This window comes from Zootoca vivipara, chromosome 1 (assembly GCF_965207765.1).
Source record: "Zootoca vivipara chromosome 1, rZooViv2.hap1.1, whole genome shotgun sequence".
In the NCBI taxonomy this organism is placed as follows: domain Eukaryota; kingdom Metazoa; phylum Chordata; class Lepidosauria; order Squamata; family Lacertidae; genus Zootoca; species Zootoca vivipara.
The window spans coordinates 78653565-78679974 of NC_142582.1; the positions used below are offsets into that span (position 1 = coordinate 78653565).

Below are 26410 nucleotides of genomic sequence, written 5' to 3' on the forward strand. Positions count from 1 at the left end.
TGCACAATGCCCACAAGCATTTTTGTGACCGTTGTGTTATGTTTTTCTCAGTGAGAAGAAGAGAAAATCAGAAGCAATCACAATAGGATCAAAACCGGAGAAGAAATTTAAAAAGAAAATCCCAAAGCAGAAGTGGAAGAAATGATCTCAAAATCTGGGACATGGAGCACTTGTTTTGTGGGAACCTGAAAAGCAAATCACTAGGCTACAAAGAAAGCATACATTGAAGTGGGAAGACATGAAGGTTTTTCCTTCCCTTCATATAGGGGCACCCTGAAGCTAAATAGTTCAGAAGATCTTTTTTATATTATTGCTGCCAGCTCAGCATTTGTGTTACGCTAAAAGAACGGTAGAGCAGTAAACTGGATTGTTACCAGGAATTATGACTCTTAGCCTTAAAAAGCCTCTGTTTTGTGTGCCTCGGAGACCTATAAACATCTTTCCCTTCTCTTTACTATTTGTTTCCTTAATAGCAATTTTGGAGAGAGGCCTGGGCCTCAGTGCTGTGCATTTTTTATTGAAAGCTGTTTTTTTTTAAAAGAAGCGTCAGTACAATGAGCTGTAAAAACACTCTCTGGGATTTTGAAATGGTTTAGTTGCGATGAGGTGTCTGCTGCATATTATGCTTTTGGATAAAAAGGGAAGAATCAGCAGCCTGAGCACTGCCCTTCACCTTTGCGCTCCAGGTTCTGTGGTTAATTCTAGACATTGGTTTCTCCTCCTAGCCAAGACCGTCTACTGGTATTTAGAAAAACAGAGAATGTGGCAGGGAATCCTGTCCTTTTAAAAGCATCTTCCCTGCTTTTCAGTCTGGGGGGGCAGAATATTCTTACTTGATATCATGTCCCCCAGTGCATTGATTAAGAAGCGGCAATAGTGTGGGTGGGTGGGTGGGTGGTCCCAGCACTGAGGCCTTTACTGGGGGGTGGGGGTGGGACTAGAATCATAGAATCATAGAGTTGGAAGAGGCCACAAGGGCCATCCAGTCCAGCCCCCTGCCAAGACTTCATTCATTCAATTCATTCAATTTCATTCATTCAATTCATTCAATTTCTTGACCATCAAGAAGAGCTTGTACCACAAGCACCTTATTGGGTCTTCAAACAACACATATGTAGTCGGTTGTGTAATATAGGGCTGTGTCTTCTGCAGGGATATTATTTGAAACAGAGTATGATGCTGCCAAGAACATCCAGTTTTCTTCTTTCTCTCTCTTCTTCCTCCATAAAGATTTTTTCCCCTAGTCCTTACAACTGAGGATAAGCTGGATAATGTCTCAGCAGTATCTGGTAAAATATCAAAAGTGGGAAGAAAAGTTGTGATGGTCTGTGGTGTGGCTTAACTGATATCCATGGCAGCCCTCCTATCCTCTGCTAACCACAGCCTCTATAGTTTCCCCCTTCCCCGTACTTATTTAAAATGTAAATAAATAAAACGCCAGAAATGCAAGGTCTTGGAAGCGAGAGAAATGTGCAAAATAAAGAGATGAATTAAGCTGGCTTGATCTTTGTACAGTACCTTCCTTTCTGCCACGCTGCAGGTCAGGGGAATGCAGTTTGAGGGTCCCAGGGTCTGTGTTTTTGTTGGCCAAGGCCGCAGGAGCAGCACCTCTTGTTTCTCTACACGTTGAAAGCATATTTTCCAACTCACTTCAGCTTAGATTGAACCACTTTCCCTTGGCCTGAAGCATTCAGGGGTTTGAGGTCTGGCTTGACAACAGTGAACAACAGGTTTGTCGAGGATTAGGCAAGGTTGCATGCAACGCACACATAACACACTGCCCAGATGTTCCCAAACCCACAGGCCACCTAATAATAAAATCAGCTTACAGTGTGAGACTTTTAAAAGAAAGGTTTCTTTCAGTTTTGTGGCTTTTTCCCCTGTGGGTTTAGAGTATCTGTGGGTTTGTAGTGGTTTTTTTCCCCTTCCTTCCTCTCCCCAAGCTTCCTTTTAAAGCCTTGGGAGTTGAGAAGCAACTTTAAAGGCGGAAAAATGTTAAGGCTTCATTTTCCCCAGACCTGTACTGTGAATGCAGAGTTAAGGCATCTGCTGGACGTGGGGCCTTGTGCTATAACAACTAGAAATGGCCACCCTGGGACATGGAGCTGGTAAACGTTTCCAATGATACATTTTCTCAGCAGCTGCAGGCATGGAAATGTCTTCTGGCTCCCTGCACACACCTTTCAGGGTGCCATGTATGGAGAAATGTATTAGTGTGTGTGTGTGTATATATATATATATACTTCTCTGGTGGTTAGGAAGATCGTGGTGGTGGGTGATTCGATCAGTAGGAACATAGCTGGGGGTGTGATGGGCATACGGACAGCAGGGTGAGTTGCCTGCCTGACGCAAAGGTTGCAGATGTTACCTGATGCCTAGATAGCTTGGTAGCTAGTGCTGGGGAAGAGTTTGTTGTCATGGGGGAAAATGTGGTTGTGTGGTCCTGGAAGCTAAATTTAGGTTGCTAGGTAGGATTCAGGTATCCAGTGAAGTGCTTTGGCTTGCACAATAGAACTCCCCTCCTCATCCCCACATGCCTCCCCCCTAAATCTGCTTCTGAGGTTTGGGGGGAGGGACGGCCCCTTACCAGATTTAGAGGGGTTCAGGGAGAATAGAGGAAGGGGAAGCCAAACATCCTTGCGTTAGCAGGAGCATTTGTGTGGGATACCACCCTCATGGGCTATGATTGCTAATAAATGACCAAAACTATCGATGGCTGCTAGCTACTATGGCTATGTGCCGCCACGAGTGCTGGAGGTAGTATTGCTTCTGAAAAACAGGTGCTAGGAATCCTAAGTGGAGAAGATGCTGTTGCGCTCAGGTCCTGCTTGCTCCCATATGCATCTGGTTGGCCACGTGAGAAGAGCGTGCAGGACTAGGTGGACCTCTGGTCTGATCCATCAGGGCTCTTCACATTCTTAGGTTCATATCTCAGCTACTTGATAACCACAGTTGAGATCCTCTCTCAGCTCAACAGGCACAAAAATTCTGAGAGTCTGAAAGCTCCCAGGTCCCTCTTGGGCCATTTATTATTATTTTTAAATAGTCTCTTTTTATTAATACACACAGACAGACAGACATATACACGGTGCTTTTTTCTGGGGCGGGGGGGGGGGGACGGGGACACACGGGTATGCATACCCCTAATCATTTTGTGAATCTTAAGTTTGGCCTCATTGAGGGGCAGCATTTCAATATGAGTAGGAAAATGAGAGTACCCCTAAACATTTTTTTTTAGAAAAAAGCACTGCATATACATATATTTGCATATCTAGGGAGTGCCCCTCTGCATTTAGAGAAAACAGCATTATTATTTTTTGGTACTTAATTTTTGCTTTCAGACGTTTTGAATTCACTATTAAGAGGAAGCAAGTGGAACCTTCAACAAATTGTCGCAATGGTCTCCATCATCCGACAGAAACGCTCTTGTGTTCAGGGTTCCAGCTGGCCAGCCTTGCCCTTTGCTCCAGCAGTTACGTGGAGGGCCCTGCCTGGCCAAGATAAGCATAGCTATCCTATTGAGATGCATCCTGATGGGATTTCAAAAAGGACACTAATACCACTCTTCTGTTGGACCGATGGATCAACCCAGTATATAAGGTACGTGTCCAATGGATCTTTTTTGCGAGTGAATGGAGTTGAAGCCGATGTGCTGGTGTTGTGAGTGGCTCAGGCTCGCCTTTAACAATTGAAGGCAGAGGTAGCAGGAGTTTTAAATTGCTTCCAAATGCATCCTTTCGCCAGTGCTGACTGTTGGGATTAATGTACACAGATGTTCCTCTTTTATGGACTGTAGCTTACTGCCCATTAAACCAGAGTAACGGGAGGCCTCTCCTTGTGTGTATCCCTGTTTCGGGGCACTGGACCCTAATTGAAATCCTGGCTGTTAACTTTATATAAAATGAGGAAGAAAATGAACTCTGTGGATGGTAAGGTAATTACCGTAGTCTTGTAGCTCTGAGAACAGCTGTATAAGAGAATACGGCTAAAATAAAGGGCAGGTGAAGAAAGAAGATACAGTAGTAGTTTAAAAAACTTTTTTTTAAAAAAAAGCTGCTGGCTGTCCCTTGCTTCCACCGCTGCCTCATATTGTGCTGCAACATGTTAATTAAATTAGCAAAGCTATTCACATTTCAGAAACAACCTAGTGACAAAATCAATTGGTAAGAGCACCTCATTTATTGCAACATGGATCTTAAATCCTAATTACGTGTGCTTACCTAGTTTCCATAGCTAATCCTTTTATATTCAATTATATTTTAAATTCCTTGATGTTTTCATTTTTGTAGAAAATTGGGTGTGTGTTTTTCAAGCTATCTGATGGCACCGTGCAATGTAACGATTTCCATTCTGGCACTGTGGCATTGCTGCACTTCCCATTTCTGTCCCTTCTCAATGTTTTGAGTGCAATGCTATGCTACTTTACCTGCAAGGAAGCCTCATTGAGCTAAGAAGGGCCTGAGTGGACAAGCATAGGAGGTTAAACCTTCCCTTAAAAAGGCCTCTCTCTTTCTCAGCAGTGCTTTAATACTGAATGATACTGACTCCGAGGTTGCACCACCTCTGATCCATTTGAAACACTTCCTCAGCTGTATGCAGCATAACCTCTCACATCTGAACACACAGCAAAATAGGTACTCCTGCAATTTTTGCACGTTTTGACCCTTCATGTGTGAAGGAGCCTGCCTTTCATCTTCAATATCTCCAACTCTTCCTGCCTTTGTTTTGCCAAGATCAACCAGCAGGGGGAACTGTGATGTGCTAAGATGACACCATTCCAGCTGAAAAACCTTTCAAGGCCAAAGCTTGAGTCCTCCACACTAGAGAACTGTCAGTTCATTTAAAAGGGTTGGCAGGCAGACTTTTGACATTGCCTACTAGGGGTCATTCCCACAGCTCAGAGCGCCACCTGCAACTGAGTGATCTCAGAGGGGTTAGGAGCTGGGCCATTAGCCCAGGTAGCTCTCACAAACAAAGCTGGAGATGAGAGAGTGCCTCTGATTAATGAGACTAAAATGGCAAAGCTGTGTCGGGCCAGTGCTGTTCCCAGCAGGAGGCTGGGAGGTGATGTGACCTAGTTGTCAGTGTGATCATTCCTCTGCGTCAGAGAGCCTTGAATGGTTTTGACAGCTGGCAGCACCTAGCTGACTTGTGGGAGAGGTACGTTGCAGGACTGGCGGTGCCCTGGCAGGAAAAGAGGAGAAAGTTAGTGGAGCCTGTTCTTTTTGCAGCAGGAGAAATGACAGCCTGGTGACAGAGTGGTGAAAAGGGAGGAAAGAGCAGACGAAATCACCTTTTGGTAATTTCTCCCATGTATGAGGGGAGTGGCTTTAAAAAACAATGAAAAGGCAAGCAAAGGATTTGCTTATGGTAGCCTAATATTTTTTGCCTGGTTATTAAGCAAATGTGCCTTTGGTTCAGGAATTTTGAAGAGGGTGCCAAGTTCCAACTCTCAGGCTCCACCTCCTCAACCCCCCCCCAAAAAAAACACCTAAACTTCACCCTCTGATTCATCATCCCTGCCTAAGTCTAGCTGTAGCTACAGCATTTGATGGTGCAGATTCTAGTCCACAATAGCTTATGCCTTCATCCATTTGATAGGATTTAAGGTGGCAAGAGATTCTTTACCCCAACAGAATAATTTGCTGGAAACTTAAGACTCTGAAAAACTCACCAGGGCTGCTTCTTGCTGATTTTTTAAAAAAATACCCAGTCAATGGGCATAGTTCCACTAAAAGGATATTTAAGCATCCCAAGATGCCAACCCTCAATGTCTATTGTCTCTTGTCTATTGGTTCTAGCATTCTGGCTTTTCATTCATTTCCTGTTGTTCTCAGATGCAGTGCTCTTGACAATGAGAGCCTCTCTGTTTACGTTACAAGGCTTCAGGGAGCTTTTTAAGATGAAGCCCCCTTTGTCCATCTTTTCTCCCTTCCTTTGTTAACTAACCCCCAAATGGCTTCTGCTCTGGGCCTACTCTGATAGCTGCAGGCCATATCAAGAAGCATCAAGCTTCTAAGGGGGAAGAAAGGAGGGGGAAGGGGTTTCCTAGGGGATGTGCATGGCAGTGGAAGCTCATTCAGGAGCTGCAGCCTGTGGTTACAGCCAAGACTCCTGGAGTCTTGGCTGTAGTGCATTTCGGCTTGGCAAGTCTGGGGGAATTGTGGGGCTGCACGGCAGATAACACAGGTGCCTTTGGGTTGCTCTCCTAGACTGTGCTTATGTCCACAGTCCATAGAGATATGTGCAGGCTAGAGAGAAAAACAGGTACAGCCTGAATTTGGTGTGTTTGCTATGGTGCTTTGTACTGACAAAGAGGCAAGCTGACTTGCAAATGAAAATATAAATTAGGGGGCTTGCCTTCTCGGCAGAAAGAACACCTGCAGCAAAACAAGCAATATTCCAACTACAGATACCATTTTCTTCATTGTGCAGACTCTGATTTGGATTGTAACCCATGGGCTGTGTCTTGGCTTCCATGCGCATAATAGGATTTCATACACCCTCAAAAATTGCTTTGTGGGACCCACTGGAGCAGATTTTGGGGATGCGCTAGAGGCGTCTAAGCCTCTGGCCGAGCTGCTGGGTCAGGAACCAGCCCTACCATAAGGTGATGTGAGCCAGCTGCCAAAGAGTTTGCGTGTCATGAAAGGACAGCAAATTATTCTTAGCTATTTAAATTATTATTGTTGGGTATTTTTACTACTAGGAAAGTGGGGGGGGGGGAGAGGCACTTGTGTGATTTGATCTGCTTCAGGTGCCCACTATGTACCTTGACTGGTAGAAGATGTGTAGGGGGAGTGATGACATCATTTGCTGTTCTGCCTCAGGCAGTAAAATGCCTTTGGCCAGAGGCATTTAAGTGAGGGGATAATCCCAGCCCTGGGAGATTTCCAGCAGGGAACAATCTTAGAAGAGATTGGACTTCTATCCTTTTGAAGGCTGTGAAGCAGGACAAATTTCAACAGGAGCAATCACCCCATCTTTTGAATACTGTGGTGGAAGAAGCGGAGCATTTGGGTGCTTCAGGTTCTTAAAGGGACAGTTCCCCTTTCTTCATTTGGAGTACATTGGCTGCCATGCTCCCATTTTCATAGGAGTCAAATGGATGTAGACGTTTGAGATCACAGGTGCAAATTAAAGCATGAAAATTTCTACAGAGGGGATAGCAACACTTACCGTAAACTACTGGCCATCTCAGAAGCAGCAAGGAAGCTCTGCTTTAAGGATTCTTTCAGCTGAAAACCAGCAGCTGAAACCTTTCCTGTAAACCTCAAAACTCCAGTCCTTGCTGAAAGCCAGGCACCCCCAAACTTCGGCCCTCCAGATGTTTTGGACTACAGTTCCCATCTTCCCCGACCACTGGTCCTGTTAGCTAGGGATCATGGGAGTTGTAGGCCAAAACATCTGGAGGGCCGCAGTTTGGGGATGCCTGCTGAAAGCTATTCTTTCTATAGGATGGCATAACCAAGGCCAGTAAGGCATTAAGAAGGCAGTAGTATCAAAGAAACTGTTTAGCTGTTGAAACAAGGCTACCTGCATGCCGTTTGCCCAGTCCTAGCTAATCACAGAATTTGGAAGAAAAGCTATTTTCCTGAGTGTGTTTGTGTATGCAGAGCCCATCTCATGCATAGTTTATCATAAGGCACTCTTGTTTTTATCTCTTCCTTTTCATCATAATGCATTCCCTAGCCGCCTTAAAATAACTGAGCTTATACCACTTGTAAAGTTTAACAAAAGTTATGTTGTTAATAAAATATGGTACATTTACATAAGTGACATTAATGTACAGTTAATGTAACAGACAACATTACAGCAATGCAACAGAATCTCTATTATTATTTTTTTGTACAGTTAGCTGAAACAGCTTTTTGAAAATTATTTTCCAGAATTACAACTTTTGGGGATATTCCCAAATAAGCTTGACCTTTTCTGTGATTTTTTTTTTCTGGGGTTGGGGAGGGAAATGTGAATTTGTGGGTTTGTTTCTGGTCCAAATTTCAAAAGTGATTGATTGAAGGGTGTATAATCTTACCACCTAGTTTAACAACAGCTACTGCGCAAGAGCCTGTTTGCACTGAGTATTTCTTAACTTTTAGCATTCTGATCCTCTCCCTATTCCTGGCCCACTTACAATATGTGCAGCTCATGAAGTTCCTCCTGGCTTTTTGAAGGCCTGAATTCTTTTACCTTGGCAGCAATGACATTTCAGTACTGTGTGATGTTGGTGTATGATGCAGAGAGATGAAGTAGAGAGAGACAAATGGTTCAGTGGTGAGTGAGAGATGCAAGAAAGTAGGCTTGATGCCTGAGAAAAGGTGTCTACCTCAGAGTTAATTTTCTCAGCCATAATATGCTGAAGTGCTTTGACCTTGATCATCCTCAAAACGGATGAAATAATCATTTACAAAGATGCTTGGTTTTGTATTGAATGCTCTCCCAACCTCCCAATGACATGTTAAAACGAAAACGCTTCAGCGCGTGGGGAGGGCAGTTCACAGGGTCAAAAAACAACTAGATATGATTGTGGAGAAAAACGTCTCTTGCCTCTAAAACATATATTCACATCAAGCAGTCCCACATTTCTATTACGCTTCTAGTAACTTCCCTGAAATACTACAACGGGTGGGGAGCCTGTGGCCATCTAGATATTGTGGGACTTCAACTCCCATCATCCCTCAGGACTGGCCATGTTGGCTGGGGCTGATGGGAATTTGAGGCCAGCAACACCTGGAGAGCCACAGGTTCCCCATCCATGCTCTACAAATACATTTGCAACACATCTCTCTTCCCCTTGCTCCTATACCGCTCCCCTCTATCCTTTTCCTCCTTTATTCTATTAACAATACTCCCTTCACAGAAGAAGCACCCTTCACTTGCAAATCTCTCCCCAAACGGTGAGCGCTTTGCATAGATGGCATGATGTCTCTGTTTTTTTTAAATATTCCACTCTAAATGGCCACCCAGTAGAGAATGCAAAGGTGAAAGCAACCCTTGACAAAGGTGTTGGGTGTTAGCAGTGCTATTTTTCTAGAAAACGAGGTGCCAGAACTCACCATGAACTCCTCCCTCGTTCTTTTAGAATGGCAATGGCACCCACCTGAGAGGTGCTGGATCTGAGTTCCAGTGAGTTCCAGCTGAAAAAGGCCCTGCGTGTTAGGGAGGAGTTTTGCTCCCACCTAGCAACTTCCCAACCCTGCCATCTAATTTTCAGTACAGATCAAAGCATTAGGGTACCGATTCAGTTTTGTCACACCCAAACAAGCTGTTAATGTGCAACTAAATGTGGTGGAGAATGTACGTTACAACATACTTCAGAATGTGCATCTCCTTCATAGAAACGCAACAGACTGCATGCTTTCCTGCCTGAATGATTTATACTTGCAGCTTCTAATCCAGCAAGCAAGGTTTCCTGAGCTAGACTGGGATATTTGCTATGGGTGTCCGTGCCTATAAATCCCAGCTGCACAGTGAATGGTCAGGTCGTTTGTACCGGGGAATTTTTGGATCTGGTGGAGGAACTTTCAGCAATCCAGTTGCCGGCGAGGGAAGCCAGCAAAGTTGGGCCAAAATCCCATCCTAGTGCAGTTAGATGAGCAAGTGCTTTGAGCATCCCAGCTTATCCAGACAGGGTCACTGTGGTTCCTCTTGGCAATCACACCCTTGAGGTGATGTAAATGGAATGAAGTCTGCTGGCCAGTGTGGACTGCAAGTCCTGCAGGGGATCCAGACCCTGAACTTTACTGTTCCTGCCGTAGATGAGCTGTTTGAAAGGCTCCTGGTCCAACAAGGCACTCATGTGTTTGAGGAAGAAGCCCTCGCAGAAACAGACTAGTTCCTGGGCACTGTGGATCTGCAAAACAGAAGATTGGCGGATAAGTGGGATTTTTTTATGCAACTGTCAATTATAGCCTCTCTCCCCGCACCCACTCAGACAGCTTCAATATATGGGGAGGCTTAAATGCTGGCAGCAAATGGTTAAGAGGATATTAATCCCGGGGTTAGCGAATATTTTCTGTCCCCTGTGTGTGTGTTTGGGGGGGGGGCAGTTCTACTGGGATATTTTAAAGAGGGTAAAAGTCTTCCTCTTTCTAATCCTTCTGTGACCTCCTGCTGCTTGTTGAGCCAAAGTCAAGTAACCCTTAAAGGAAAAGAGCAGCTGGTCAATGAAATAGCCAAGATGATACCTGTTTTGTTATGTGAGGGTGCAATCCATGTGGCACACCATGACAGCATAATGAGCAGTACCAGATGGCACATGGTATTAGCAGTCAAAGAAATTCTGTGCATATACGATGAGCCTTAGAAAAAGTGGACGTTGAATAAAACACACAAGAGCTACCCTAAGGTACCCTGCTGCTGTGTTGGGAAAGATGGCTCCTAGCCCCTGATTATCCATAATCTACTGGGCTGCCACCTCATCGGTAGAAAAACGTTCTTGATAAAAAGTATGTATGATGAGGGAGTCTTGTTTCTGGTGTTTCCCTTCCACAGCATCCTTAAAGATATAATATGGGCGTCAGAAAGTCTACCTTTTCCCATAGAAATGAAAGTTCCAACAAAGAAGCAAGAAATATTTGGAACAATTGTTGTGGTGTTGGATATACTAGGCCTAGTCACTTGTGCCACCATGAAACAACACCTGCATCATAACCCCGGTTCATGCTGGAGTTACTGCCTGCTTCTTAACATGATGCTGGTGTTTTTAATAATGGTGTGCTGGGCAGAAATTAAACAAGTGACACTTTCCCTAGAAGGAAGATGCAGTGTTGATTGAAAACATCTGCTGAGCATCTACAAGCCACAGAGCTGCTTGTGGGATAGGAATCCTGCCACAAAAAGATAGGCCTTGTTCATAAATCCTACAGTGGTCTAACACAGGCACCCCCGAACTGTGGCCCTCCAGATGTTTTGGCCTACAACTCCCATGATCCCTAGCTAGCAGGTCAGGGAAGATGGGAATTGTAGTCCAAAACATCTGGAGGGCCGAAGTTTGGGGATGCCTGGTCTAACAGTTAGTTGACTCTTAACTTGTTAAGACTTTTTGCTGATGATGATAACGTGTGCACCATTACAACAACACTGTCTTTTCTCTCCTTTTCTCCCAGCAGCAAAGTGGCAAGTCTGTCCCTTAGCTGCACCACTTCACACAGCAAATGGGAGCTTAGAAGATGGAATGCTAGAAACTTTCTCCACGACACAATGTCACTGACATCCCAGTTTTCCGTGGGTGGCATTCAACTAAATGACAGAGCCAACACAACAACTCCCCTGCTTGTGCAATGGGACTTCCCTTCCCTCCTTCCTCTGTGTGTACCCCATGCCACCCCCAAATCTGCTCTAGAGGAATAGATGGGGAGGACTTGGTGGGTGGAGCAGGCACAAGTGGGAAGTCATTTCGCTCATTGTATTATTTAATCAAATACCACCCTAAGTGCTTAATGTTTTTCTATGCAGAGGAGCATCTTGTCTGGGATTGCTCAGTCGACATAATTCAAATGCAGCATACAATATTGTTGTGGACAAGCAAGAAGTGGTGACCTGAGGCCTTTGTGCCCTCCTGGACTTCTTCAAAGGCAAAGCTGCCCAGCCATTGATTGAAACAAGGAGCAAAACTAGATTACTCCTTGCTCTGATCAAGCAGGGCTATTCTTACATTCATTGCACCTGAAAACACTTGCAAATCTTATTGAGCCTGAATGGAAGAGGACTTGTCCTTTACCTTGGCATATTTATAGATGTTGACGCAGCTTTCGGTGCTGATGGTTTGGGCGCAAAGTATTTCACAGTGTCGCTGGAGGCCGTCCAACTGGAATAGGCTGGCAGCCGAGAGCAGCTAGTGAGGATGAAAGAGAAGTCATTGAAGATGACAACGGGTGATTGACAAGGGAAGCTGTGCACAACAAGGAAGCAAAACCCAAACTTGTTTTGCTTTTGCACAGGCTTCCAACTTCCTATCAAAACTGAGCTGTGTAATTGGTGCTTTTCCTTATTCTTGAGCTACAGCATTAATGGGTCAGGAAGCATCTCTCAAAGCCTTAATCAAAATGTTCAGCTCTACAGATGGTAGAATCCTCCTTTGGATTGCAAGTTAACTTGCCTGAAAATGCCCCTGTCATAATTTCTCTTGTCTTATTAGAGAGAGAAAAAGGTCAGGGAGATGTGTCAGTTAATCCAATATGGACATTAAGTCCACAGATAACAGAGTAAGATGTAAGAGTGATTTGGCAGCATACTATGGCTGTACCACTATAGACAGAAGGTGTATTGCCTCACAAAACAAAACAAAACAAAACAAAACAAAACAAAATGCAATGCAATGCATGTAGGAAACCAGGACATTAAGAAGTTTAGCTCAGCTCTCTCTCTGGATGTACCAGTTTTACTGTGTGCAGAGCTTTCCATAGGAGGAACACTTTAAAAACGATTGCTCAGCTATGTGCTGCACAGCGCTAAAACCCAGAATTTAGCCATCTACTTTAAGTATTGCATACAATGGCTCTCAGCATTCTGTGCGGATGGAAATTTTCACCGAGGAGCCCACTCTTAACAAATAATCCCCACACATATTATGAGGCGGCTCAGTTATGGGAAGTACTGTACTAAGTGCGTATCTGAATGGCTGGATCAGGTTTAAGCCCTCCAAAGTTATAGGGAACTGGAACTGTATACCCCACACCTCTCCCCCTCCATCTCCCTGTCCAATAACTTAAATGTCTAATCGCTGTTTCAAATTCCATGTGTATCAGGCTGAACTGCTTATCTTTCCTGCCAGGGCTAATTCTCCTTGATTACTCTCCATATCTCTCAGCAACCTTTCCTCCTGACCACGTAGGCAGCCTTGGCTTTATCTCTCCTTTGCATTGGTTACGCAGCTGTGTCACTTCTCCCCAAAAGCCCTCCAACTTCTCTTAGTCTGGTCAGCTTAAATTCTGCTATGTTCTGGCCATTCACCTGTGTCTGTGATGACTGCCATTTTCTTTTCCCCCAATCATACCGTAGTTTCTCAGTCTATAATGCTGCCACCAAACTCATTCATCACACCCATCGCTTAGGTAGGCAGAGTGAGGCCTCCTTAAAACCCAATTGCTTGCTTGCCTCACAATCTCTGCTCCTTAAATTTAGCCAGTCTCAGCCTCCCAAAGGTCTACAGTATTGCGCTCTGTTGTGACTCTACCCGTTATCCCATACACCCTTCCTAAAGGTGCATGTAGTATTATATCTCCTTCAAATCCCTTCTTTAACTCTCACCCTTGCCATTAGTCCTTGATCCTCCCCCGAGCTTTAAAGGGTTTTATGTACCCCACATTTCTCTGTTGCTGCCCCTTTCTCTCTTCCCCCCCCTTCTCTTTTGTTTCCCTGTTGCAAATTGCAATCTCTTGCCTATTTTTGTCATCCTGTTTGTCCCCACCCTACCCCAACCCCAGTTAAGGCTCTTGTGTACACTGGTACTGTAGAAAAGTTAAAAGTGAACAGTCTTGACCTCAAAGCAAACAATACAGAATAAAGCAGCATGGAGCAATCCTAAACTAGTCTAGACCTGCTGCAACACATGTGTGTCATGGCATGTCTGTGCCATTTTCTTCCATAATGAACTCTCCCTACTCATGCTGTGATGCAATACGATCACATTTTGAGTTTTCACACCTGCGCATCACATCGCTTTTATTTGTTGGATGCTCTTCTAAACTCTGCTTTGTTTCAATGAATCTCACAAACAGGTCAATAAGATACAGGTGGAAACATGGACTAGCCTTTAAAAATAACAGTTTAAAACATCAGGATAAGAAGTAAGCGGCCGCAGACATAATGCTCCCCAGATTCCAAAACTTTGGCCTGATGCTGAACTACAATTCTCATCATCCTTGTTGATGGGTCATGCTTGTAAATTATAACAACCTGGTTGTAGATTTTAATCTAGCTGACCCAGTATGTTAAATTGACAAAAAATGAACTTCCACCTAACTTGAACCTTGTACTATTAATTTTCTACATAAATGCACAGATCAACTAGTCTATGTGCTCCCCATTTCCAGTCACTGAACCACAAAGTAGACTATCTGTCCTCAGAGTATCACCTTTCCAATAATAATAATAATAATAATAATAATAATAATAATAATAATAATATATTATTTATACCCCACCCATCTGGCTGGGCTTCCCCAGCCACTCTGGGGTGCTTCCAACAAAATATTAAAATACAATAGTCCGTCAAACATTAAAAGCTTCCCTAAACAGGGAAGTGCTCTTTTGGTTTCAGAATATATCACATGGGCCCCATTCTAAACACTTAGGAAATCACTTGTCAAACAGTGCAGTGAGCCTGCAAAGCACAAATTTTGTGGTACAGATACACGTCCTCAACGTTATTGATATTAACTTTTCCATTCCACCAGTCCTATGCAGGCAATTTAGAGTTCATCCTTCCACAGTGCTTGTTTTTAACCCTTTTCCTTTTAAATTGTTTTTAACTTTTAAAGGCTTTTATTGCATCTCTTTAATGCAAACTGCTTTGAAATGTGCTTATGGTTTATTGGTATATAAATAAATAAATAAATCCTGAACCACCACAAGATCACAACAGAACCCAGTGGTTCTCAAACTTTCAGAATAAATACTTGCTCATGCCACATCGAATTTCTTATTGATCAGAAATACATTGGAAAACAAAGAAACAACTCCTAGAAGGGCTTGATTTATAACACAGAGCACGACTATTTTATAACATGATCATAGGGCACCCAGAAAGTATAAATCAATGCAGCTACATAAGAACATGAATCATTCCCAAAATATAATTATAAATGGCAACCAGGATTGTCCTCAGTATCACTTGATGTTCTTGCTCTCATTTTGAAAAGATACCTATCCATATCCTGGAAAAAAAATTGGTGATACTATACTATACTGTACTATACTGTACTATACTATACTATACTATACTATACTATACTATACTATACTATACTATACTATACTATACTATACTATACTATACTGAAATGTTTAAATGTTTCTGTAATTGTCCTTGAATCTTCCTGCCACACTTCCCATCCTCTCCTGCCTCACCCTTTGAGAACCACTGCAATAGACCGAAAGGGATTAGGAGAAATGCTCTCACCTCTAAAATATCAGCAGTAGGAATTTCCATAGATTCTGTTCCTCCATAATATAAATATTGCATCAGCATCTGAAACAGGAACACAGCCAAAGCAGTGAGAAATACGAACTCGCAGGTTTGCCTTGGGAAACTGTCACACAGCAACTTGGCTGCCAATACAGAAACTTTCAGTGATTATAAATTAAAACAAGTGCAATATGCAATATTAATTTCCGTGTAAGCTCTTTACTATTCAACTCTGGCGATGGACCGGTCTGGCCAGCAAAGTCTGGATGCAAACATAGCAATTATAGCTCAGCTCAAGATTAAAATACAGAATGTCTCCACTTTGCAAACTGAGCTGCAATTGCATTTTTCCTATATAGCCAAAGCACAAAAAATGTGTGATTGATGGCTGAGGAAAGAGCACAAATAAACGGATCCTTGTGTCAGTTCTACAGAATGTTACTTTTAGGCTTTCAGTTTTCCAGCCTCAACACAGTTTCCTGTAGATCTTTAAAAACAGATCTGGAAAGTGGGAATAGCTCCTGAGTGCTGGATTTCAGTGGTGTATATTTTTGTTTATATGCCAATGCCAACTCTCCTTTTTCATGACATACTGGACATTAAGGTTTGCAGATGTTTGAAAAAGAGAGTGAAAGTTAAATCTTTTTAACCTTTTGACCATTAAACAGATTCAACACAAAGGCTGCACATTTTCTGACTCTATTCAGACCTAGCTAGCTTAACATTAATAAAAATTATGCCTTATAACTTCCAGCAGATTTGGGTGACTGTTTATACAAGTACAGTTTGAGCTGTGCTAGAGGTCCCAGGTATCTCCGGTATACATTTGCTGTCATGGACAAAAGTAATGTGTGAATTAGATGATCTTGGACATGGTTAATAGCGATTCATCACCAATGCAAAAAGTGACACCATGACATGAAAACTGCTGCTGAGCATTTCAGCAATCTCTGATTCACAAGCTACTTTGTCCACACCAACAAGTAACCAGGGATGGATTAAAGCGTTTGGATGGACAAATGAATTTTTGGTAGATCTCAGTTTGATGAATGAATTTTAGAGTTCATTTATATTGGTTTCTTCTTTTGAACATAAGCAAAAGCCACTTCTTCAGCCAAAATGGTTAATTCTTTTGAATGACAGGTTCCCTAAACCTGAAACTTTTAAGAGTATGATGCCTCTGAATCATACTCAATTTTAACATTAGAAAAAGTAACAGTGCAGATTATTCTTAAATACATACCTTGAAGATATTGTACTTCATATCACTAATTTCTACAGTCTTGCTGCCTTGACTGTCTTGTTCAGTTTTATTGGTCATCAGTGTCTTAAATCTGTGAAAACAGAGGAAAGATTTCAGAAAGAGCCTTTCAAGCTGCATTTGCTTAGATTATTTTTCTATATGTGAAGTGAAAAGGGGGCCTATAGCTCTAGGAGTTTCATTGACACCTTCTTTTCTGATAGAAACATCTACATGAGAGGCAGAATTAAAAATATGTAGGTAGAACCATTTTTTGTCTAGCTCTTGGTATATGCAATGAGTTATGAAGGACTGCTTAAGATTTAACATGAGTCCCGGCTGGGAACAGGCCGTGAGATTGCATGCACTCTCCTTGTCCCTCAAAGCCTGGTTTTGGCTAATATGTGATCTCATCCAACTCAGGTTAAAGTGAAACGCGAAATACTTGTCAATCAGCTGACTGCGTCCAAGTACAGTGGTACCTCGCAAGATGAAATTAATTCGTTCCATGAGTCATTTCATGTTGCGATAATTTCGTCTTGCGAAGCATGGTTTCCCATAGGAATGCTTTGAAATTTAATTCATGTGTTCCTATGGGGGGGAGCGCAAAAAAGGCGCCGACTCACCCGCCACGGCCGGAAGTTTTTAAGGGGGAAGCAGGAGGAGGACCAGGGAGAGGATCCCTCCCTCCTTCCCCAGCAACCAGACCCTCGCGCCCAACCAGACAGACAGCCCGTTTGCGCACAGGCAGGCAGGCAGGCTGTCTGGTTGGCCTCTTCTGTTCGCGCGCAGGCGGCTTAAGGTGAGTGAGGGGGGACCCGGCTGCCGTGGAAACTGGGCGGTGGTGTCGGTGGCGGAAGCACGAGGCGGGCGGGCTCTGGGCGATAGTGGCGGCGGAAGCGTGTGGTAGGTGAGGCGGGCAGGCTCCAGGCGATGGCGGCAGTGGAAGCGCGAGGCGGGCGGGCTCTCGGTCTGACTTTCTCCTCCTTGCAGCGCCCTGCTTCGTCTTGTGAAGTTTTCTATGGCACGGCCATAGAAAACTTCATCTTGCGAGTCTGCCAAAAAATCGTAAAACGTTTTCGTCTTGCGATTTTTTCGTGCTGCGAGGCGTTCGTCTAGCAAAGTACCACTGTACAGATGGTCCCAATGGGGGTTGCATTTCTCTCTAGAGCCCTGATCTAAACTTCCAAATGGAAACCGATCCCAGTGGGGCTTGCGTTTGGTGTCAAATTTTAAAGCAGATTAATGCCTGTCATGTTTTCCAAGAAATCAGTTTAACCTTCCTGGGGTTGTTCCTTTCGATCAGCATCTTTACTTGCCCTGCATCTGACAACAGGTAATGAGCAGCCGGTTCTGGTTGTGGCAAAATCTGAAGCCATGTTGGGTCTAATGAGACCCACAGGCAGTAGGTTTCCCATGCCTGCTACATACCATATCTAATCCTGTTTAGTCCTGTTCTCCTTGAAAGAAGAAAAGCCTCCCTCTGGCCTTGTTCTCTGCCATTCTGAGCTGCAACCATCCATTAATCCTTCTTCTACAGCTTAAGTATTTGCTGTTCAGGTTGTGTTCAAGTTATCAATAAAAGCTGAAGAATGGTTCACATAAAAGTGTAGATTGGATGCGATAGATACACAAACTAATGTGTATGGAGGAGAACACAGCTGCGAAGACAGCAATGCTTCCTTGCATCCATATTCAAAGAAATGACAGCTTGGCATTGTGAAAAACTAAAATGGGGATTACGTCTTTGAGTAAGCAACTCAACCATTCATCTTTCTTGATCTTGGAATGACTCTGCAAAGGTATCATGTGCCACTTCCTGACTAAGTATCTCACCTGTTTGAAGCAGTCACCAGGAGAACTTTGTGTGCATAAAACAGTTTTCCTTCCACTAGAAAAGTAACATCGGACATATCTTTGTTATTTAAAAAGTGAGGATCTGTGCAAGAGAAGAAGAGGAAGAGGAAACGGTTTAGCAAGGCTTCACAGCTACAAAGTCAAAAACAATACCCTTAAAATCACTGCTGGTGACCATCTTACCTAGGCGTGCTGGGAGCGTCTTTCTGATTTCAGGAATGCCAGGGATGGGGCTGCTTCCATAGCAGTGAGCGAAGATAGAGGCAAGTTGCTGGTTGATAGACTCATTCTGTGAATAAGAATGAATGGAGATCATTAGAGCTCTGTAAGGATTAATCTCAGACCGATAAAAGTTGCCTATTTTCCTTGCTGCTCCCTTACAGTATATAGAGGAATATGAAGGGCAAGGAGTTAAAATTCAGCTCTCTGCAGAGTGTCAGGTTCAAACAGAGCTAATTTTAAATCCATTCTTACTGGAATCTCTCTTTGCTAAGAAAAATACAAATCTGGACCCCACTATGTGAGCTAGATGTCTTTTCTGATGCATATGGGGGTGTGATTCCACAGCTGGGAGGGGTGATTTTTGCAACTAGTTGTGAACTGCTTGAGCTGGAGTAAGACTAGGGCCTGTATTATCTTTTTGAAGTGTCTATCTACTTATGTGTAATGCAATGTGACTATTTCGATCAGGCATCCCCAAACTTCGGCCCTCCAGATGTTTTGGACTACAATTCCCATCATCCCTGACCACTGGTCCTGTTAGCTAGGGATCATGGGAGTTGTAGGCCAAAACATCTCGAGGGCCGCAGTTTGGGGATGCCTGATTTAGATCTTTGCAAATTACACACATTTAAATTTCCATGTATGCAACTGTGTGACAGAAAGGCAGAATAAAAGTATTTCAGCTAAATTGTGTGTGTGTGTGTTTGTGTGTTTTAACGAGATTCTTTTAGAGCAAAGTCACTACAGATATCTCAATTACTATTAGAATGAGGGTCTCGGCTTGGATGGAGACTTTGACATTTGATCCCTGGCAAAACTGTGTTATCCAGGCTCAAGTAAACACAGCATGGTATTGTCCCCTGCTTCCAGAATTAACTGGGACCCTCACACATCACTGATTCCGCCCAAGCAAACTACAGAGCCCTTGGAGGGAACAGAGGATTTTCTTGAGCCAAACAATGCATATCTGAATATAGTTTTGAAGCTGATTACTTTGCTGGTTCTGAGGATTTCAAACATCAGCTGCAGTCCATCATTAACCAGCTCTTCATTGTAGTCTTCTTCCTTAATGGTGACAAATTCCCGTAGAAGATTCTGCACTACTGAGTAACGAGACTGATAAAAAGTTGTTTGGAGTGACTCAATCCACACGTGGAGCTTCCATGGGATTCCTGTGGCCATTCATTAAAAAGCAAAAAATGATTATTTTACCATGGAGAAAGCCCTGAATTGATGACAGCAAAATAATAGGCAGGAAATATACACATTTATTTTTTTTTGCTGAATCAAACCAAATGATTCTTCTCAATATTCTAAGCAGATGTCTCTGGGGAATTTACTTACAAGGTATGATAGACATAGTGGTTGTATATAAAACTAGTCCTACTCAGAGCAGACCCACTGATGTTAATACACGTGACCTAAATGTCTCTTAATTTCAATAGCTATACTCGTGAGTAGTACTCTTGAGTTGGATACAACCTAGTCATTGCACAATTGACCATAGCTGCCAAGTACCCCGTTTCCCCCGGGAAACCCCCGTATTTCTTACTGTTTCCCACAGATGTTCCAAATGGCAAAATACCCTGTATTCCCCCGGATTACGGAGCTCCTGCCAGTGGCCATGTTCTTCTGGTGCCGCGCCGGCACCGGAAATTGCTTCTATGCACTTCCAGACATGCGTAGAAGTGACTTCCGATGCCGCTGTGCCCATTTCCAAAATGTCTGCAGCGCCAGAAGTTGCTTCAGCGAATGTCCGGAAGTGCATAGAAGCGACTTCTGGTGCTGCGGACATTTTGGAAATGGGCACAGCAGCATCGGAAGTCGCTTCTACGCATGTCTGGAAGTGCATAGAAGCGACTTCCAGTGCTGCGGCACTGCTGATCCTGGATTTTTCAATCCGGAACTTGGCACCTATGCAATTGACCCCAGCATCTGATAATGAAAGGATTAAAGACTTCGAATGTGGGTGTATGAAGTGGGAGTTTGCTTTTTGAAAGGTAAGAGACACAAAAGAATCACAGAATCTGAAAGGACGAAGGTTCTCTTTCTGTGCCACCTCCATGTGTGTATAGTCATTGACCTAAAGTTGCTCTCACAGTGCCACTGCTATGATAATGTTAGCAACTTCCATGCATGTGGTCAGAATAGATTGGAAGATTAATTTCCACACTGTCCACTAGACCTCTAGAGGCAGGGAACCTTTTTCAGCCTGAAGACGATATTCTTTCATGGGCAACCTCCTACAGGCCACAAGCCAGTGTTGTGCCAGAAGTGGGGAGAGCAATGGATGCAAATTTGTACAATAGGCTATGTTCCAGCCATGGCAAGAGAAAAGAAGATTCTATACACAGGTACACACACATATACACCCATCTCTCATTCTTCCTCCTAAGCAAGCAAGAGATCTTGCTGGAATCCTTGGATTCCACCTGAGGTGGCTGCCTCAGTCTGCCTCATGGATGGGCCCGGCCCTGTTGCAAACTCACGCAAGCGAGTCACACCACACATTACTGGCGAGATGTGCTAAAAACCATTAGCTTCTCTATTCACCAACCTGTAATAAACATGTAAATAAACCACGGTATGGTTTTGTTTTATATGACTAGCACAAGTGGAAAACCTGCAGATATGTAAGTTCTAACAGATCATTTAGTAGAACATGAGACTCTTAATCTCAAGGTTGTGGGTTTGAGCCCCACATTGGGCAAAAGATTCCTGCATTGCAGGGGGTTGAACTAGATGGCCCTCACGGTCCCTTCCAGCTCTACAATTCTATGTTTCTATGAAACCAGTCTGCTTAAGCCTATTACCACACTTGTACTTTTTTCTTTGTCATTATAATGACTAAATGCAAAGCAAGGCAGGACTCCCACCGCTTTAAGAGTTGTACGGAAGAATAAATTTTGGTATATGTTGTTAGTTATGCAGGGGTGAGAAATCAACATATTCTACATAAGTATTTTAACTATAGAATCATGGCCTTTCTCTGCCTTTGGTCAGCCCAGAATTTTCAGCTGGTGTGTTCAGTTCTAATTCAGAAAAAACTAAAAAAAATGCAGTGTTTTTGACAGGACTAGTCATGCTTCTATGAGCTCTTATGAGGAGATGGTAATTCATCTTAAAGAATAGAGCTATCCTGAAGTTTTAAGTACCGTATTTACTTTGTAGCACGTAAGCATTTATAGATCTGTGGCTAAGGAATTGTGAACAACCCTGATTTCAGGAAGATTGTGTTAATGCCAAATACAGCTTCCTTATTTATTTACTGCCAGAAGTTTATCTGATCACTGAAGTTCAGTTTATTATTCAGCAATTACCGGTATATATTTCTCGTAATAGAGACAGGTTACTGGAGCTTCAATATTAATTCAACACAATACAAACAGGTATTCAGCTTTCCCAGATTACTTTTCCTATGCCAGGGGTCAGCAAACTTTTTCAGCAGGGGGCTGGTCCACTGTCCCTCAGACCTTTTAGGGGGTCAGACTATATTTCAAAGGGGGGGGGGAAATGAACGAATTCCTGTGCCCCACAAATAACCCAGAGATGCATTTTAAATAAAAGCACACATTCTACTCATGTAAAAACATGCTGATTCCCAAACCGTCCGCGAACCGAATTTAGAAGGCGATTGGGCTGGATCTGGCCCCTGGGCCTTAGTTTGCCTACCCATGTCCTATACACTGTTTCTAAAATTGATCATTGCTGCAACTGGATGTTTACAGCAAACACAGTGAGTTCTTTGGCATGGATCAAATTAGGAACAGATGTGAAACAATTTCAAAAAACCTTGGATATCTGTATTTATTTATTTGCTCTGCTTTTAGAATGTGCAAACAAATGTTAAAAGTTGAGAAATCACAGGCCAATGTTCGGTTACTTTTGCAATTTTCATGTGCTACTCCAAAAAGTAAGGAGGGCCCTCTTTCTACTTCAGAAACACTATAATTAATAAATAAAATATGGATAATCACAGAAATGCAAATTATTTCCTCTCTCCATTACTTTTGTTGTCTTGCCTTTTAGAATGTAAGCTTTCAGGCAGGCACTGACTTATTAAAGTTTTATGTAATGTATTTTAGAAACATATTTAGAGGAATTCAATGCTGCACTCTTCTGATCGTTCCAGTGGTGCGAGCATTTTGGCTTGCCAGACAGAGTGATCCATCACATGATGTTTCAGAGGTCCTCCTTACCCCTCACACAGGGGAGGACAAGAGAGGGGCACCCCATCCATAAACTGAGGTCCTTGTTCAGGGCTTCTGCTAATGGGACTCAGTGGTTGAATCCCGTCCATTATATAAAATGTAATAAAAATAAATATGGTAATGTTTATAGACAGAGAGAGTGGGAATGCTCCCATATCTTAAAATCACAGGCCTTGTATTCTGGAAGCAACGTATCTGGAAATGAGCTCCGCTTACCAAGCGTTCTGAGCTCCATTGTGATGTCGACATAGCCATGCTCAGCACTGTAGTACATGGCCTCTTGCAAAGCCTTCATCCTGGCTTTACATAGCTTAACCTGGCCCTCGTTGGAGCTTCCTTGGCTGGAGGTGTCACTGTCCACGCCCTCTGCTAAAATCTCTTCCAGCGAGAGGACATCTCCCTTGGACTGCTGCGGCTGGGTCAAGAGCTTGCGCAGAACATTTCTGCAATAAAGGAAAACGAGAGATGCTATTCGCGGTTGGGCGTGGTATCCCAACGGGTTCTCTTCAGGTGTTCAGATCCTGTGTTCGTTAAATATGGGGTGTGGAGGGTGGGGCATGAGAGATGAGTGTGCTATGGCAACATTCCCCAGTGAACCTGTGGCCCTCCACAAGTTGCAGAGTGACTGTCTGAAGAAGAGAGCTTCCTGTACCCATGGAGGCTCCACACAGATCTTGAAAACCCCATTATTCTAAAACACACAAGAATGTACTCCATAGGTACAGAAGCCTCCCCACTTCAGAAGATTGCCCTCCTGCTTGTGGAAGGTGATCACAATGGCAACTGGAGTGGTGGTGGCAGAGCTAGCACGCTCATTGTCCCCTCACCTCTTTACTTAACATGTACTTAAGCCCATTCCAGGCTATGCAAGAAGTTTGGGTTAATAGACCCTTATCTCCACAGGTGTGCTTTAAAGATGGCAAAGTGCCTTTCCATATCAGCGGGATAAATATAAAAGCAGAACTCAACATTAAATCCTTTCAGTGCTTGCATACTTATTGTTTTGTCCATAGGCTATCTGTGTTTCCCACCCACCTACCCCAATTTGTTCCCCCTTCTTCCTCCAAAGAGCAAGAGAAGCATACATGGGTTCATCTTCCTTTACCATCATAACAATCTACAGCCACCCCATGAGCTTCATAGCTCAGCAGGTCCACATTCCACTGCACCACACAAATTTACACGACACCCACGCCAACTGTTAGTGGTTGATCTAAATTACTGCTTGCCACTGTTCTCTGTGCACAAGCTGGACACATGACGTTTTCTGTATGACTACAGGGGGCACAAATTTATCTCTCCTGTATGCTCTCCTTGTGCATTTTTTCCAGAAAGAAGCAACAGATAGTGAATTTTTCCCTAGTGAAGAAGTAATTGATGCTCCATAGTTCAGATACCCATGATTTTAGCATAGGTGTGATTGGGGGAGTGAACTCAAAAGCAAAAGATAGCACCAGAGACATGAGCTCATGATCTTTCTAACTTAGGACTTATGTCATGCAAAAATGTTGTTTTCTTCTGTGTTTGTAAACTTTTTGAAAATTACTCTGTTAATGTCGAATGTTTCAGGATGCTGTCAGCAAAACCCGGCTGTTGCCCAAGAAAGTGTAAAGACAAAGGAAGATTTATTACTGTCCTTTTTTATTCAGTATTTACAGAGATAGGCTATTGAACCCAGCCTCTTGGATAATGGCATTGACCAGAGTGAATCTCCACCCTCCGTCTCCCACTTCCTCATTCGTCATTCTTGTCATCTCCTCTACAGGTGCTGCTATGTGCCTTCTGTCTCTGAGCTCTTTGCTCTCCTACTTTCAAGGCTCTCTGGGAGATGGAGGGTCTGGAATGCTTTCTAATGACAAGATGTCAGCTGGGTGTTGTTCTGGCTTTCCCATGATTTCCCAACTCCCCCCCTCATCTGCCTCTGAGCTGTTACCTCCCTCAAACCCCAGTCGTAAAACTATTCTGTTTTCCTGCTGCCTGGAAGGGTCAGGATGGGGAGGCGGTCTCCACCGCTCCTCCTCTGCCCAGTCCCTGACAATCAATGCCAATGAAGTTCATCCTTATTATGCCTATATTGAAGAGGACAGAGCAGTGGCTAAGAGAGTGTGGGTTATGCCAGCCCTGCAAAATGCCCCTGGTCTTGTTGTACCCATATTGCTGGAGGGAGAAGGGAGAAAGTGTACGACAACTTTGTAGTGCAGTCCATTGCTGTTAACCTGGCATTTTAAGCATCAATGTCTGCAAACGAGTGCCTGTCCATGAGGTTTACCTGTGTCCATGTGCAGCGGCGTGGCTAAAGCAATTCATGTCCTCGTGGAGCGATGAGGACATCCCATTGGCTTCCAGCATGCTTAGCAGGGGATCTGCTCCCCGGCTCAGCAGCAAGCTGACCAGCTCATAATTGCCTAGAAAGACAAACCATTTTACCTTTATTGGTATTTTCAAAGGATATACTATACTGTATAGAAACCATCTGATTCATGTATTCATTCATAGAGAGAAAATGGGTTATAGGTTAACGGATGCACACCACACATTAAAATGCTATACAGTAAACGACACACAGATGAGAAACAATCCAGGTATAAAAGAACACACATATGGCCAGTTCACATATTGTGAGCAGAGAATCCTGTACATAGGGTGGGGCACGTTCCACTGAGTGTACAAGAGAATGTGCAGTCTAGGAAACAGGTGTACAACTTTGTGCATTTGTACAGCAGATACCTGTGGCCATTCCCCCTGAAATAAGATGAAGAAGACCGGATGGACATGCCTCCACTTGGGTCACACACAGCCTTGTACACATGGCGCAACTTACACATCATCCCAGTGGCCTACTGTGCACACAGAATGCTCAGTCAGCAATTGCATGACAGCAGGTGTCAGCTTAAAAATATTGAAGGGTGTGGGAACAGATGCGTTTGGCACTTTTGAAAACATTGCTTCTTCCCACTTTTATGTGTTTTGACACCCACTGCGCATTAAGAGAGCAAATCCCTGCTTCTGGGGAGTGAAAATGCAACGCTTGCTCAGACTTGCCTGCTGCTGAAGCCAGCTGGAGTGGGGTCTCTGCATAGTTGTCCTCTCCACTGTTCACAGCAGAGCCTTCGACGTGGGCTCCAGCATCCAGGAGCAACTGCAAATGCACAGTAGGAACAAACAACTCAAGAAACAGAGCAACAGAAAAAGTACAAGAGTAACCTCCCTCGGCAGAAATCTACTACAATCGTACCTCTACTTACATATCCATCTGGATATGGAATCTTCGGGTTACAGCCACGGCAAACCCGGAAGTGTATACTTCCGGGTTTCGCCGTGTGCGCATGCGCAGAAGCGCTCAATTCTGCCGTGTGCATGCGCAGAAGTGCTCCATTGTGTCGTGTGTGTGTGTGTGTGCAGAAGCACACCTCTATTTATTTTATTTTTGGGGTGCGGACCCCCGGAATGCATTAAGTTCGCATCTGGAGGGTCCACTGTACTAGGCTTATAGCATCCATCTGTGCGGAAAACTCCTTCAAGTTTACTTATGTTTACTGCCTTCTTGTTTATCAGCTCTAAAGGCCTCGGTGTGTACGTTCTTCAATGAAACACTACAAAAATATGAAAAAGGGAATGCTGTCCTTAAAAGGAGCATTTTGATTTGTACTTCTGACTGTTCCTCAAAGCTGCATGTGGCAGTTACTCAACTACTACTGAGTAATCCAAGTATGTGTGTCCATAGGATAGGGGTCCCCAAACTAAGGCCCG

At 43.6% G+C, this 26410-nt stretch overlaps 2 protein-coding genes across 2 annotated transcripts in view; one reads left to right on the forward strand and one right to left on the reverse strand.

Annotated features, from left to right (window-relative positions):
* NAT10 (N-acetyltransferase 10) overlaps nucleotides 1-1499 on the forward strand; it is a 28905-nt gene extending 27406 nt beyond the window's left edge. Inside the window, exon 29 of the mRNA XM_060274905.2 lies at nucleotides 52-1499. Within this exon, the coding sequence (XP_060130888.2) occupies nucleotides 52-145 (94 nt within the window). The 3' untranslated portion in view covers nucleotides 146-1499. The remainder of the gene's footprint in view (nucleotides 1-51) is intronic.
* A 6222-nt stretch (nucleotides 1500-7721) lies between these two features.
* The window catches only part of ABTB2 (ankyrin repeat and BTB domain containing 2), a 149332-nt gene continuing 130643 nt past the window's right edge, over nucleotides 7722-26410 (reverse strand). The window contains exons 8-17 of the mRNA XM_035116548.3: nucleotides 25703-25799; nucleotides 24930-25065; nucleotides 22877-23103; nucleotides 19443-19621; nucleotides 18411-18516; nucleotides 18207-18309; nucleotides 16374-16464; nucleotides 15125-15193; nucleotides 11723-11836; nucleotides 7722-9853 (exon numbers count right to left, since the gene is read on the reverse strand). Of these exons, the coding sequence (XP_034972439.1) occupies nucleotides 9656-9853; nucleotides 11723-11836; nucleotides 15125-15193; nucleotides 16374-16464; nucleotides 18207-18309; nucleotides 18411-18516; nucleotides 19443-19621; nucleotides 22877-23103; nucleotides 24930-25065; nucleotides 25703-25799 (1320 nt within the window). The 3' untranslated portion in view covers nucleotides 7722-9655. The remainder of the gene's footprint in view (nucleotides 9854-11722; nucleotides 11837-15124; nucleotides 15194-16373; nucleotides 16465-18206; nucleotides 18310-18410; nucleotides 18517-19442; nucleotides 19622-22876; nucleotides 23104-24929; nucleotides 25066-25702; nucleotides 25800-26410) is intronic.